Here is a 17,056-nt window from a genome sequence, read left to right on the forward strand (position 1 = left end):
GAGCCTAACTGGCATACATACGCAGCACGTGAGTTTCAAGTTTGGGGAAGATAATTTTCACCATAAAAATACACTTTTAATCACTTTACCCCTACCTACATGTACAAATTACCTCGACTAACCTGTACCCCCGCACATTGACTCTGTACCAGTACCCCCTGCATGTAGCCTCATTATTGTTATTTTATTGTGCTACTCAAGAAAATATTAACTAAATAAACTAAACTCTATTTCTTGAACTGCATTGTTGGTTAGGGGCTTGTAAGAAAGCATTTTATGGTAAGGTTGTATTCGGCGCATGTGGCTAATTTTTGATTTCTAATAAAAGCATGACATGGATAATCGGATTTGCGGTCACTTTTGAGATTGGTGTTTTCCCGCTAATGGAAAGTTTGCGCTTATAGCCTACTGCAATGTGAGCATTGCTGCACTTATAATGTCACGAAATAGAGTAATAGTTTATCAACATTTTAAGCGTTCTAAATCTGTTGTCAGCCACATTGCTTAAAACATATATTTGAAGCTAGTGGTTGTATTAATTTGGGATCTATCCCATCCCACAATTGCCCCAGACTTGTTTGGAATATTTATTTCTTGCACAGAATAGAATAGGTAAACTTTTGTACTATGGGGTATAGTAGATTGATATAGGCTAGTGTTTTTGCTGTTTGTTAGGCCGACTCATCTTGTTGGCTGATGAAAAGTAAATATGGACAGTTCTTCTAATATCTCCAATATGCTCCAATATGTGTATGTCTTCACTTGTAGCCTGTGAGAAAGAGCCAATCATGTGAAGGAGAGCCACTTGAGTGAGAGGTGCTTTGGATCATGCAGCCGGGAGAAGGGAATTATAATGATTATATTCACCCCAAGGGCACAACAGCCACTGCCCGCAAAAGGCATGGCTTTTTTTTTTTTAGGGGGCATTATGGTCACACAAAGGGGATACCGCAGGACATTTGAGGCATTATCAAGTGCTTGTCAAAATGTGAATGAGAGCCTGATGAAGTGTGTACAGCCTGCGCAAAAAAAGAAAAGCAGAGCTTAGGCCTTTCATGCAACTTTTTTTCAAATCATCATTAGTCACATCATGCAGCCTTAGAATGTAGTAAAAATCCAAGCATATAATCCAATGATTGTATCACAACTAAAGTTACATAAATAATTATAAATTAAGCATAGGACTACCTGTTTCTTTGTTCACCACTAAACACAGTACAGCCGCATATGCATTTGGAGAAAATGTCCTTTCTATTTTATTCAGCTATGTTCAATTGTATTCTTCATACTATAAAATATAAAAGAATTCCATGGAATTTTAAGCAAATATTGTCTGCTAAATGAACTAGTGTAGCCCACAGCCATATGGCATAACCAGATCAGTGCCTAACAATTCAGAGTATTCTATTCTGTTCTTCTGAAATAGACTACATTTTCTTCATATCATGTTTCTTTAGACCTGTCTGAAATAATGTATTTATTGTGATGGTGTAGGCTATATTACATGGATTTATTAGACTTTCTAAAATGTAGATGTTCCAAAAGTACGCATCACTGGTTTGTTGGCTATGCATGGAAGCCAGGCTTCCTGAAGCATTGAGGCTATCCAGCCAAGTGTGTTGACAATAGGTTAATTACTCAAGACTTTTTACCTTGTAAGCTCAGGGATTCGATCCAGCAACCTTTCGGTTACTGTCCCAACACGCTAACCACTAGGCTACCTGTCTCTCACATTGATTCAAAAGGCATGCTGGGGAATATTAAAATACAGCTTTATACCCTACAGTGTTCAAACAACACTCCCAAATGCTTTGTGCTAAATAAAAGTGTTAATGTGTTGCAGTGAATAAACATGTTCTGTTTACAATCTGAACACTGACGCATTTTCATTGAAATTCTAAATGCCTTGACGAGTTTAAAAAGTGTTATGTATTCAGATCCTAAACACTTGGTTTTATAGTGTACTATACCATTACTACTACTACTACAATTACTTCTACCGTCACTACCACTACTTCACCATAAATACAAAAAGACATAAAGATAACTGCTAGCTACGCCGTGGACCAGAGCTAGCGCGGACCAGAGCTAGCGAGTGTGGGCCAGAGCTAGACCAGAGTTAGTGCTCACTAGCTCTGGTCCAGTGCGTAGCTGGTAGCTAGCTAGCTCTGGTCCAGCTCTGGCCCATGGTGTAGCTAATAGCTAGCTAGCAAGCAAGCAATGGTCTGCACTAGCATTGGCCTAGCTCTGGACCGCACTAACTAGCTCTGGTCCAGATTACACTTAGTAACTAGCTAGCTCTGGTCTGCACTCACTGTGGTCTAGCATTGGTCTGCACTAGCTCTGGTCCAGCTCTGGTTCAAGGCATAGCACGTAGCTAGTGTAATGAAGTGCTATTTCCTATGCAAATGACCAGCTTACTGCTATTGCATTGCTATAATTGAGACAACATATAGCAATGTATTTTCACAGTAAAACATGGTAGGGCCAGACAGGAACGCACACACCTACACACACGCAGCCCCTCCCCTTCTGGATGGGCTCCAATGACAAAGAACTCTGTTGAGAACCAATGGGATACTGACACCAGGCTGGAGGAGACTGTCTATCATCTACGAACAACCTACCAGGAGCCAGGACTACCAGAATCTACCTACGTCATTTCAATGTATAAAATGAACTGTACGATTGTGACCGGGCTCTTTTTTCCAATGGTTCGCTTGAGAACTTGACGAAACGGAGCCGTGCACGTAATTGCCAGATATCATTACTCTTGAATAAACGGCCTTTACTATACCGTATCCGCCTTGTCCAGCGTCTCGACTTGGTCTCGTTTCTCATATACCTATTCATCAACACTAGCTAGTTCTGGTCCAGGGTGCAGATAGTAGCTAGCTCTGGTCTGCACTTACTAGCTCTGGTCCACAGTGTACCTAGTCATAATCTATCTCTGGTCCGCACTAGTTCTGGAACAGCTCTGGTCCAGGGCATAGCTAGTAGCTAGCTCTGGTCCGCACTTGCTCCTGTCTAGCTCTGGTCTGCACTAACTAGCTCTGGTCCAGGGTGTAGCTAGCAACTGGCTAAATCTCGTACGCACTACCTCTGGTTTGCACCTGTTCTGGTCCATTTCTGTTCCAGGTCATAGCTAGTAACATTGGCCTAGCTCTGGTCCAGGGCATAGCTAGTAGCTTTCTAGCTCTGGTTTGCACTAGCTGCGGTCTATCTCTGGTCTGTACAAGCTCTGGTCCAGGGTGTAGCTAGTAGCATTGGTATAGCTCTGGTCTGCATTAACTAGCTCTGATCCAGTGTGTACAGACTGACACTTTAAAAAAAAAGCTTTAATAAAGCTTTATGCTGCAATTTACCACAGTTACTGCAATAGTAGTGGTATTAGTAGTAACTACCACTATTGCTACCACCACCACCACTACTGCCACAGTCACCACTACTATCACTATTACTAGACCACTATAACCCACTATAATAACTCCTCACGTACAAACCACCCCAAAATAGGTCTCCATGAATAACCATAGCCTATGAAAACCATTTTACTAGCATTACTACTACCATTAACACTGCCATCACTATCAATACCACTACAACAGTCCCGAGACCCAGTGGTGGAAAAAGTACCCAATTATCATACTTGAGTAAAAGTAAAGATTCCTTAACTTAGGGATAGGGGGCAGTATTCAGAATTTTGGATGACTGAGGTGTCCAAAATAAACTGCCTGTTACTGAGGCCCAGAAGCTAGGATATGCATATGCATGGTAGTATTGGATAGAAAACACTCAAGTTCCTAAAACTGTTACAATTATGTCTGAGTATAACAGAACTGATTTGGCAGGTGAAATCCCGAGGACCAATTATTTTTTTCTGTTGACCTGCCAGCCAATTCCAAACTTAAGCTATTGAAACCAAAGCCTTGCGCCTCCCAAATTGCAGTTCCTATGGCTTCCACTAGATGTCAAGTCTTTATACATGGTTTAGGATTTTATTCTGAAAAACCAAAGAGGAATAGTTGTTTATCCTGAGGAGGTCCTATGGCAAAACAAGTCTCATTGAGCGCGTGACCGAGGGCGCTCGCTGCGTTTATTGTATTTTCAATTTGGCGATATGCAATTTCACCGGATGTTGTCGAGGTGGGTCGCTAGCGGGACTCCTGCACCAGAAAGGTTAGAAAATGACTCAAGTGAAAGTCACCCAGTGAAATACTACTTGAGTAAAAGTCTAAAAGTATTTGGTTTTAGATCTACTTAAGTATCAAAAGTAAATGTAATTGCTAAAATAACAGTATAAATCATTTAAATTTCCTTATATTAAGCAAACCAGACGTCACCATTTAAAAAAATGTATTTACGGATAGCCAGGGGCACATCCGGCGCCGACAGAGATGGCCGCCTCGCTTCGCGTTCCTAGGAAACTATGCAGTTTTTTGTTTTTTTACGTGTTATTTCTTACACTAGTACCCCAGGTCATCTTAGGTTTCATTACATACAGCCGAGAAGAACTACTGAATATAAGATCAGCGTCAACTCACCATCAGTACGACCAAGAATGTGTTTTTCGCAACGCAGATCCTGTGTTCTGCCTTACAACCAGGACAACGGAGTGGATTACATGCAGCGACCAAAAAAACGACTCCGAAAAAGAGGGAAACGAAGCGGTCTTCTGGTCAGACTCCGGAGACGGGCACACCGTGCACCACTCCCTAGCATTCTTCTTGCCAATGTCCAGTCTCTTGACAACAAGGTTGATGAAATCCGAGCAAGGATAGCATTCCAGAGGGACATCAGAGACTGTAACGTTCTATGCTTCACGGAAACATGGCTAACTGGAGAGACGCTATCCGAAGCGGTGCAGCCAGCGGGTTTCTCCACGCATCGCGCCGACAGAAACAAACATCTTTCTGGTAAGAAGAGGGGCGGGGGCGTATGCCTCATGGCCAACGTGACATGGTGTGATGAAAGAAACATACAGGAACTCAAATCCTTCTGTTCACCTGATTTAGAATTCCTCACAATCAAATGTAGACCGCATTATCTACCAAGAGAATTCTCTTCGATTATAATCACAGCCGTATATATCCCCCCCCAAGCAGACACATCGATGGCTCTGAACGAACTTTATTTAACTCTCTGCAAACTGGAAACGATTTATCCGGAGGCTGCATTCATTGTAGCTGGGGATTTTAACAAGGCTAATCTGAAAACAAGACTCCCTAAATTTTATCAGCATATCGATTGCGCAACCAGGGGTGGAAAGACCCTGGATCATTGTTACTCTAACTTCCGCAACGCATATAAGGCCCTGCCCCGCCCCCCTTTCGGAAAAGCTGACCGACTCCATTTTGTTGATCCCTGCCTACAGACAGAAATTAAAACAAGAGGCTCCCACGCTGAGGTCTGTCCAACGCTGGTCCGACCAAGCTGACTCCACACTCCAAGACTGCTTCCATCACGTGGACTGGGAGATGTTTCGTATTGCGTCAGACAACAACATTGACGAATACGCTGATTCGGTGTGCGAGTTCATTAGAACGTGCGTTGAAGATGTCGTTCCCATAGCAACGATTAAAACATTCCCTAACCAGAAACCGTGGATTGATGGCAGCATTCGTGTGAAACTGAAGGCGCGAACCACTGCTTTTAATCAGGGCAAGGTGTCTGGTAACATGACTGAATACAAACAGTGCAGCTATTCCCTCCGCAAGGCTATCAAACAAGCTAAGCGCCAGTACAGAGACAAAGTAGAATCTCAATTCAACGGCTCAGACACAAGAGGCATGTGGCAGGGTCTACAGTCAATCACGGACTACAGGAAGAAACCCAGCCCAGTCACGGACCAGGATGTCTTGCTCCCAGGCAGACTAAATAACTTTTTTGCCCGCTTTGAGGACAAAACAGTGCCACTGACACGGCCTGCAACGAAAACATGCGGTCTCTCAAATCAAATCAAATTTTATTTGTCACATACACATGGTTAGCAGATGTTAATGCGAGTGTAGCGAAATGCTTGTGCTTCTAGTTCCGACAATGCAGTAATAACGAGCAAGTAATCTAACTAACAATTCCAAAAAAAAAAACAAAAAAAAAACAAAAAAACTACTGTCTTATACACAGTGCAAGGGGATAAAGAACATGTACATAAGGATGTATGAATGAGTGATGGTACAGAGCAGCATAGGCAAGATACAGTAGATGATATCGAGTACAGTATATACATATGAGATAAGTATGTAAACCAAGTGGCATAGTTAAAGTGGCTAGTGATACATGTATTACATAAGGATGCAGTCGATGATATAGAGTACAGTATCAACGTATGCATATGAGATGAACAATGTAGGGTAAGTAACATTATATAAGGTAGCATTGTTTAAAGTGGCTAGTGATATATTTACATAATTTCCCATCAATTCCCATGATTAAAGTGGCTGGAGTAGAGTCAGTGTCAGACAGTGTGTTGGCAGTAGCCACTCAATGTTAGTGGTGGCTGTTTAACAGTCTGATGGCCTTGAGATAGAAGCTGTTTTTCAGTCTCTCGGTCCCAGCTTTGATGCACCTGTACTGACCTCGCCTTCTGGATGACAGCGGGGTGAACAGGCAGTGGCTCGGGTGGTTGATGTCCTTGATGATCTTTATGGCCTTCCTGTAGCATCGGGTGGTGTAGGTGTCCTGGAGGGCAGGTAGTTTGCCCCGGTGATGGGTGCAGACCTCACTACCCTCTGGAGAGCCTTACGGTTGAGGGCGGTGCAGTTGCCATACCAGGCGGTGATACAGCCCGCCAGGATGCTCTCGATTGTGCATCTGTAGAAGTTTGTGAGTGCTTTTGGTGACAAGCCGAATTTCTTCAGCCTCCTGAGGTTGAAGAGGCGCTGCTGCGCCTTCCTCACGATGCTGTCTGTGTGAGTGGACCAATTCAGTTTGTCTGTGATGTGTATGCCGAGGAACTTAAAACTTGCTACCCTCTCCACTACTGTTCCATCGATGTGGATGGGGGGGTGTTCCCTCTGCTGTTTCCTCTCCTCTGCTGTTTATTTTCCTGACACCACACTCCGAGGGCCCTCACCTCCTCCCTGTAGGCCGTCTCGTCGTTGTTGGTAATCAAGCCTACCACTGTTGTGTCGTCCGCAAACTTGATGATTGAGTTGGAGGCGCGCATGGCCACGCAGTCGTGGGTGAACAGGGAGTACAGGAGGGGGCTCAGAACGCACCCTTGTGGGGCCCCAGTGTTGAGGATCAGCGGGAGGAGATGTTGTTGCCTACCCTCACCACCTGGGGGCGGCCCGTCAGGAAGTCCAGTACCCAGTTGCACAGGGCGGGGTCGAGACCCAGGGTCTCGAGCTTGATGACGAGCTTGGAGGGTACTATGGTGTTGAATGCCGAGCTGTAGTCGATGAACAGCATTCTCACATAGGTATTCCTCTTGTCCAGATGGGTTAGGGCAGCCGAAGTGAGTAAGACATTTAAACGTGTTAACCCTCGCAAGGCTGCAGGCCCAGACGGCATCCCCAGCCGTGCCCTCAGAGCATGCGCAGACCAGCTGGCCGGTGTGTTTACGGACATATTCAATCAATCCCTATACCAGTCTGCTGTTCCCACATGCTTCAAGAGGGCCACCATTGTTCCTGTTCCCAAGAAAGCTAAGGTAACTGAGCTAAACGACTACCGCCCCGTAGCACTCACATCCGTCATCATGAAGTGCTTTGAGAGACTAGTCAAGGACCATATCACCTCCACCCTACCTGACACCCTAGACCCACTCCAATTTGCTTACCGCCCAAATAGGTCCACAGACGATGCAATCTCAACCACACTGCACACTGCCCTAACCCATCTGGACAAGAGGAATACCTATGTGAGAATGCTGTTCATCGACTACAGCTCGGCATTCAACACCATAGCACCCTCCAAGCTCGTCATCAAGCTCGAGACCCTGGGTCTCGACCCCGCCCTGTGCAACTGGGTACTGGACTTCCTGACGGGCCGCCCCCAGGTGGTGAGGGTAGGCAACAACATTTCCTCCCCGCTGATCCTCAACACTGGGGCCCCACAAGGGTGCGTTCTGAGCCCTCTCCTGTACTCCCTGTTCACCCACGACTGCGTGGCCACGCACGCCTCCAACTCAATCATCAAGTTTGCGGACGACACAACAGTGGTAGGCTTGATTACCAACAACGATGAGACGGCCTACAGGGAGGAGGTGAGGGCCCTCGGAGTGTGGTGTCAGGAAAATAACCTCACACTCAACGTCAACAAAACTAAGGAGATGATTGTGGACTTCAGGAAACAGCAGAGGGATCACCCCCCCATCCACATCGATGGAACAGTAGTGGAGAGGGTAGCAAGTTTTAAGTTCCTCTGCATACACATCACAGACAAACTGAATTGGTCCACTCACACAGACAGCATCGCGAGGAAGGAGCAGCAGCGCCTCTTCAACCTCAGGAGGCTGAAGAAATTCGGCTTGTCACCAAAAGCACTCACAAACTTCTACAGATGCACAATCGAGAGCATCCTGGCGGGCTGTATCACCGCCTGGTATGGCAACTGCACCGCCCTCAACCGTAAGGCTCTCCAGAGGGTAGTGAGGTCTGCACAACGCATCACCGGGGGCAAACTACCTGCCCTCCAGGACACCTACACCACCCGATGCTACAGGAAGGCCATAAAGATCATCAAGGACATCAACCACCCGAGCCACTGCCTGTTCACCCCGCTGTCATCCAGAAGGCGAGGTCAGTACAGGTGCATCAAAGCTGGGACCGAGAGACTGAAAAACAGCTTCTATCTCAAGGCCATCAGACTGTTAAACAGCCACCACTAACATTGAGTGGCTACTGCCAACACCTTGTCAATGACACTGACTCTACTCCAGCCACTTTAATAATGGGAATTGATGGGAAATTATGTAAATATATCACTAGCCACTTTAAACAATGCTACCTTATATAATGACTAGTCACAACAGCACTCTGTAGCGTAGCACCATGGTATAGCCGGAAGACAGCTAGCTTTCGTCCTCCTCTAGGTACATTAACTTCAATACAAAACCTAGGAGGCTCATGGAATGGAATATGAATGACAGTCATCCAATATGCTGTAATAGAAATAAGGTCATGCTCATAAATCATCTTCCTTTATCTTAAATGGCACTGACCATAAACGGTTGCATTCATGAGTTTTATTGGCAAATGTCAAAACCTGATAAAAATGAATTTATATGAATGCTGTAAGTACAGAAATTGTTTGCTCAGTAGGATATGAATATCCAACTAGTCAGTGACAACTGTGGAGTACTAATGGATGCAGAAGAAATAGACTAATTCAATGGCACAAAACCAATAAGTCTGTAGGTCAAACGAATACAATGTTTAAAAGGGGGTAGAGGTCAAAATCGTGATGGTGTCTCATTGAGTTAATTGCAGTGAAACACACTTAAAGAGGAGCAAACACTTCATATTTTCTTCAGGAAATGTACTTTTGTAGTTTCTATTAGTTTCATAAATACAATCCCGTCTCTTACACTCTAGGTCGCAATGCTGGCTCCGTGGCCCTTCCCAACGGTGGACGTCCCAGACCACCACCATCACACCCTTGGCTCCGTCATCCTCGCTATCGGCAACACAGGCATGGTGGGAAACTTCCTCATCATGTGCACCTTCTGCAGGTAATAACCATCAACCAATATGGGTGCTATATCACTTTGTCGATACCACCTTTAATAGGCTTGTTATGAAACAGGTATGCACCTTCATTAGAATGCTTTCGTGTTTCTTTAACCCATCAGAGTCTAAGCTGTGGGGGTTGGTTGTTCGACTAAGCTACATGGAAGTATTGAACAAATATATAAAATACAAAAAATGTATGAAAAAGTATTTCTGGCCTTACTGCTATAAGCCCATACAAATGCCTTAAATAACAGATTCACTACATGGAACAACAGATAATCCCCCAAATATATCAAAAGGAAGTTTGTTCTGAAGTGTGTCTCCTATGGCTGAGAGATACTCTACATGACCAAAAGCTCGTCGAAAATCTCATTCCAAAATCATGGATATTAACATGGAGTTGGCCCCCTTTTACTGCAATAACAGCCTCCACTTTTCTGGGAAGGCTTTGCACTAGATGTTGGAACATTGCTGCGGGGACTTGCTTCCATTCAGCCACAAGAGCATTAGTGAGGTCGGGCACTGATGTTGGGCGATTAGGCCTGGCTCGCAGTCGGCGTCAGGACTCTGTGCAGGCCAGTCAAGTTCTTCCACAACAATCTCGAATCTCGCAAGGGGGCATTGTCATGCTGAAACAGGAAAGTGCCTTCCCCAAACTGTTGCCACAAAGTTGGAAGCACAGAATCATCTCAAATATCATTGTCCGCTGTAGTGTTAAGATTTCACTTCACTGAAACTAAGCGGCCTAGCCCGAACCATGAACCGCTGTCCCGACTCTGAGGTCATTAAAGATCCCATGGCACTTATCATAAGAGTAGGGGTGTTAACCCTGGTATCCTGGCTAAATTCCCAAGCTGTCCCTCATACCATCATGGTCACCTAATCATCCCCAGCTTACAATTGGTTCATTCATCCCCCTCCTCTCCCCTGTAACTATTCCCCAGGTTGTTGCTGTAAATGAGAATATGTTCTCAGTCAACTTGCCTGATTAAATAACGGATTAAAGAAAATAACTCCTGAGAACGTGATTCCAGGGTCCAACGGTGGCGAGATTTATACCACTCCTGCCGATGCTAGGCATTACACATTGTGAGGCAGTTTGGAACTTGGTAGTAAAGTTTACATCCGAGAACAGACTATTTTGACATGCTACATTCTTTACCACTCGGAGAGTCCCGTTCTGTGAGCTTGGGCGGCCTACCACTTAACGGTTGAGCAATTGTTGCTACTAGATGTTTCCGCTTCTCAATAACAGCACTTACAGTTGACCGGGGCAACTCTAGCAGGGCATACATTTGACAAACTAACTTGTTGGAAATGTGGCATCCTATGACAGTGCCATGGTGAAAGTCACTGTGCTCTTCAGTAAGGCCATTCTACTACCATTCACTTAGGTAGTCTTTTTGTGAAGGATTCAGGAATAGAAGTTGAACACTACAACTATGTCTCTGTCACTAACAAACAGTCATTCGTGGGTATCTCTCATCTTAATTTGAAAGGCATGATGGGGAATATACAGCTTTCCACCCTACAGTGTTAAAACAACACCCCCAGTGTTTTTTATTATTATTTCAAAATATATATTTTATTTTTGGGGGGTAGATCAGCTTTAAAATGTGCAATATGCAGAAGTCACTGGTTGCAAAAATTCTAATAGTTCACCTAATTTCAGTTATACCATCTAAACTCCTGTTAAATATCCTTTAAATAATCAAAAGTATTATATTTTCAGCTGTTTGAAGCTGGTATACAAAACCGAAATTAAAAACTTAAACAGGAAGCATAGAAATAGCTCACATAGAACAGGTCTACCGCTTCTTAGATTTTCTTTCAATGAGTGACAGATTTATAATTCAAATTTCTATGTGAATTTGGTCAGGTCATCAAAAAGTGACATATTGCAGACAGATTGTAGGATCTATCAATTGAATTGTTTGCATAATTTCTAATCCCTTTAATTTGAAAATATTTGTATATATACTTTTCCCCCCTACCCTACCATAATTGGAGTAAACTAACGGCGAACAATACTTCTACTGCTACCTCCAATGTCCACAGATTAACCCATCTTTCCCAGTATAATTCCATTTTGCTATTTCCTTTTGCAATAAATCCCTCCATTTTACTATGATATTTTACAAAGGTCCTGAACCTCTCTCTTTGTATTTTTTTTACGATATTGCCCTAAAAATAAATACCCAAAAGTATCATGACATTTACCATTAACTGATTGTGGTTTTTCAGATCCCCTAACAATACTCTTTGACATAACAACCATTCCTGGACCTGACTCCGAAACGAGCCACCGATGGACAGTACCAGAAATGATGTTCTATTGATTCTGTTTCCTTATGGCAGTCTGAACAAGGCTGACTGTTCAATGCTGTTGAGCATCCTTTTTGAAGCAAGTATTTGATATAATATCTTAAATTGAAATGAACAGATTGATGGGTCAATTGTTCTTTTATTACACTGCTCAAAAAAATAAAGGGAACACTTAAACAACACAATGTAACTCCAAGTCAATCACACTTCTGTGAAATCAAACTGTCCACTTAGGAAGCAACACTGATTGACAATACATTTCACATGCTGTTGTGCAAATGGAATAGACAACAGGTGGAAATTATAGGCAATTAGCAAGACACCCCAAATAAAGGAGTGGTTCTGCAGGTGGTGACCACAGACCACTTCTCAGTTCCTATGCTTCCTGGCTGATGTTTTGGTCACTTTTGAATGCTGGTGGTGCTTTCACTCTAGTGGTAGCATGAGACGTTGTCTACAACCCACACAAGTGGCTCAAATAGTGCAGCTCATCCAGGATGGCACATCAATGCGAGCTGTGGCAAGAAGGTTTGCTGTGTCTGTCAGCGTAGTGTCCAGAACATGGAGCCGCTACCAGGAGACAGGCCAGTACATCAGGAGACGTGGAGGAGGCCGTAGGAGGGCAACAACCCAGCAGCAGGGCCGCTACCTCCGCCTTTGTGCAAGGAGGAGCACTGCCAGAGCCCTGCAAAATGACCTCCAGCAGGCCACAAATGTGCATGTGTCTGCTCAAATGGTCAGAAACAGACTCCATGAGGTTGGTATGAGGGCCCGACATCCACAGGTGGGGGTTGTGCTTACAGCCCAACACCGTGCAGGACGTTTGGCATTTGCCAGAGAACACCAAGATTGGTAAATTCACCACTGGCGCCCTGTGCTCTTCACAGATGAAAGCAGGTTCACACTGAGCACATGTGACAGACGTGACAGTCTGGAGACGCCGTGGAGAACGTTCTGCTGCCAGACCTGAATCCAATTGAGCACATCTGGGACATCATGTCTCGCTCCATCCACCAACGCCACGTTGCACCACAGACTGTCCAGGAGTTGGCGGATGCTTTAGTCCAGGCCTGGGAGGAGATCCCTCAGGAGACGATCCGCCACCTCATCAGGAGCATGCCCAGGCGTTGTAGGGAGGTCATACAGGCACGTGGAGGCCACACACACTACTGAGCCTCATTTTGACGTGTTTTAAGGACATTACATCAAAGTTGGATCAGCCTGTAGTGTGGTTTTCCACTTTTATTTTGAGTGTGACTCCAAATCCAGACCTCCATGGGTTGATACATTTGATTTCCATTGATAGTTTGTGTGATTTTGTTGTCAGCACATTCAACTACGTATGTAAAGAAAAAAGTATTTAATAAGAATATTTCATTCATTCAGATCTAGGAGGTATTATTTTAGTGTTCCCTTTATTTTTTTGAGCAGTGTATGTCAGTTCATAGACCCAATGCCAAGGTATTGGGACAACAAAAACCTGTTTCCATCTGACTTGAATTTTATAACGTGTTGCTGTCAAACCTTTTGACTTTAATTGAAGCTGATAATTGTTTTGAGTTACACTAATGATTTTATGATTTTCAATGGGTGGCAGACAGACTAACTAGCTAATCAACTAGCCCACATGGCGATCACTATATATACCGTTTTTCCATTGTTGAGAGGTTAGCTTTTCCAGGCTAGCACTGTGTTAACCATCCATGGGCAGCAAGTAACCTAGCATTTAGAGAGGCAAGCTGGCGGATTGCCAGTTCGAATCTCGGGTCTGACATGAAAAATCTGTCTGAAAATGAGCTGGCAACCATAGGGTTTCTGGTATCAAATCCCATATGCAATTGCCTGCCGTTGTGCCCTTGAGCAAGGCAATTAACCCCCCACGACAACAGCTCCCTGGGTGCCCAGTGTGGCAGCATCCGCACCTCTACAAAAACGTCATGTATACAGTGCCGTGAAAAAGTCTTTGCCCCCTCTCTAACGTTTGCATATTTTTGATCAGATCAAACACACAATCAAGTCTACATGAAAATGGATAGTTTTGGATTGGCCTGGTCAAAGTCCCAACTGAGATGTTGTGGCAGGACTTGAAACGAGCAGTTCATGCTGGAAAATCCACAAATGTCGCAGATTTTAAAGCAGTTCTGCATGAGAGTGAGCCAAAATTCCCCCACAGCGATGACAGAGACTGATCAACAACTACAGGAAGCATGTGGTTGCAGTCATTGCAGCTAAAGATATTTAGTATGTCCGTAAACACTTGCACATGATCTGAGGACGCGGCTAGGGATGCCGTCTGGGCCGGCAACCTTGTGAGGGTTAACACTCTTAAAATGTCTTACTCACATCGGCCATGGAGAAGGAGAGCCAAAAGTCCTTGTTAGCAGGCTGCGTCCGTGGCACTGTGTGTGTTTAGCTTGAACGTGTTTAGCTTGCCGGAAGCAAGATGTCCACGACGTGGCTGGTTTTCCCTTTGTAGACCGTGATTGTCTGTAAGACCCTGCCACGTATGTCTCATGTCTGAGCCGTTAAATTGCGACTCCACTTTGTCTCTGTACTGATGTTTAGCCTGTTTGATTGCCTTATGGAGGGAATAACTACACTGTTTGTATTCGGCCATATTCACAGTCACCTTGCCATGGTTAAATGCGGTGGTTAGCGCTTTCAGTTTTGCACGAATGCTGCATTCTAGCCACGGTTTCTGTTTTTTCTAGTTTTTAATAGTCACAGTGGGAACGACTATACACTTCCTGATGAACTCAGTCACCGTATCCATGTATTCCTCAATGTTATTCTCAGAGGCTACCCGGAACGTATCCCAGTCCACATGATCAAAACAATCTTGAAGCATGGATTCCAATTGGTCAGACCAGCTTTGAAAATACTTTAACAGGGGTACTTCCTGTTTGAGTTTCTACCTAAATGGAGTACTGATCAGATTTGCGGAAGGGAGGGCGGGGGAGGGTCTTGTAGGCATTCTGTAGCAGTAGTCCAATGTTTTACCAGCGCGAGTACTACAGTCAATGTGTTGGTAGAACTTCAGTGGTGTTTTCCTCAAATTTACTGTGTTAAAATCCCCAGCTACTATAAATGCAGCCTCAGGATATGTGGTTTCCAGCTTGCATAAAGTCCAGTGTAATTCTTTGAGGGCCGTTGTGGTATCGGCTTGAGGGGGAATATACACGGCTGTTACTATAACTAAAGAGAATTCCCTTGGGAGGTAATACGGTCAGCATTTGATTGTGAGGTATTCTAGTTCAGGTGAACAAAAGGACTTGAGTTTCTGTGTGTTATCACAGTCACACCATGAGTAGTTATAAATCTTCTTGAGGCGAGGGGTTCCCCTACGGGAACTCCCCCCCCCGTTCAGCTGAAAAGGTGGCGCAGGGAATGCAAAAATATTCTTTAGAAATATTTAACCTCCACACATTAACAAGTCCAATACCTCAAATGAAAGATAAACACCTTGTTCATCTACCCAGCATGTCAGATTTTTTAAATGTTTTATGGCGAAAACACAACATATATTTATGTTAGACCACCACCAAACCAAAGAAAAAACGTAGCCATTTTTTCCAGCAAAAGATAGAAATCGCAAAAGCAGGATTAAAAAAATAATCAATCACTAACCTCTTGAAAATCTTCATCAGATGACAGTCATATGACATGTTACACAGTACATTTATGTTTTGTTCGATAATATGCCTTTTATATCCATAAATCTCGGTTTACATTGACACCATGTTCAAGAAATCCTCCAAAATATCCGGAGGAATTATAGAAAGCTACGCCAGATAACAGAAATACTCATCATAAACTTTGACTAAAGATACATGTTCTACATATAATTAAAAAGATACACTGGTTCTTAATGCAACCGCTGTGTCACATTTTTTTTTAACGTTGCGGAAAAAGCCTAACATTGCAATAATCTGAGACGGCGCTCAGACGTAACAATATTTCTCCGCCATGTTGGAGTCAACAGAAATACAAAATGACAACATAAATATTCCCTTACCTTTGATGATCTTTCATCAGAATGTAGTGCAAGGAGTCCTAGTTCAACAATAAATCGTTTTGTTTCATAATGTTCAATTCTAGTGTCCAAGTAGCAGCATTTGCTACCACTTTCAGCTCAAATGCCCAAAAAATTACTTCTGGTCCAGGATAACTTTGCATCAAAACTTCCAAATGACATATTACAGGTCGACGAAACTGGTCAAACTAAGTGCAGAATCAATCTTCAGGATGTTATAATCATATAGATCCAATAGCATTCCAACCGGATCATTCGTTTTCATCTGGGGCTGATTGGAACAGCCGAAGCACTCAAACGCAAACGCGCCTCAACAACATGGAAATCTTTTGCGACACCTACTACTTTCCTTCCCATTAGGTCAAAGTTCACAGCAAATGCTCCATTACACTTTCTACTGAATGAGGACATCTAGTGGAAGACGTAGGAAGTGTTTCCAGATCCATAACTTGATGGGAAGGGAGGGGGCGATGACGTCAAAGTTGCCCCAACTTTCAGGATTTCAAAACTAGTTTGGAAGATTGCCTGCCCTGTGATTTCTGTTATGCTCACAGACATAATTCAAACGGTTTTAGAAACTTCAGAGTGTTTTCTATCCAATATTAATAATAATATGCATATATTAGCAATTTAGGACAGATTTTGATGCAGTTCACTATAGGCACGCAATTCATCCAAAGGGGAAATACTGCCCCCTATCTCTAACAGGTTTTAATCATGAAACATACACCCCCGCCTTTCTTCTTCCCAGAGGGTTGTTTATTCCTGTCCAAAAACACCCAAAAGTACTCGTTACATTTTGAATGGTTAGCAGGACAGGAAAATGGTCCAATTCACGCACTTATCAAGAGAACATCCCTGGTAATCTACTGCCTCTGATCTGGCAGACTCACTAAACACAAATGCTTTGTTTGTAAGTGTGCCCCTGGCTATCCGTAAATAAGATAAAAAACAAGAAAATGGTTCCTTATATTGCTTAATATAAGGAATTTGAAATTATTTATACTTTTACGTTTGTCAT

General features: G+C 43.7%; 1 protein-coding gene across 2 annotated transcripts in view; it reads left to right on the forward strand.

Moving 5' to 3' along the window:
* Positions 1-17,056, forward strand: part of LOC121840787 (melanopsin-A-like) — a 41,966-nt gene that overhangs the window by 12,391 nt on the left and 12,519 nt on the right. For both annotated transcript variants that reach the window (XM_042306003.1, XM_042306004.1), the window contains exon 2: positions 9,540-9,676. In XM_042306003.1, the coding sequence (XP_042161937.1) occupies positions 9,540-9,676 (137 nt within the window). The remainder of the gene's footprint in view (positions 1-9,539; positions 9,677-17,056) is intronic.

This window comes from Oncorhynchus tshawytscha, linkage group LG25 (assembly GCF_018296145.1).
Source record: "Oncorhynchus tshawytscha isolate Ot180627B linkage group LG25, Otsh_v2.0, whole genome shotgun sequence".
NCBI lineage: Eukaryota > Metazoa > Chordata > Actinopteri > Salmoniformes > Salmonidae > Oncorhynchus > Oncorhynchus tshawytscha.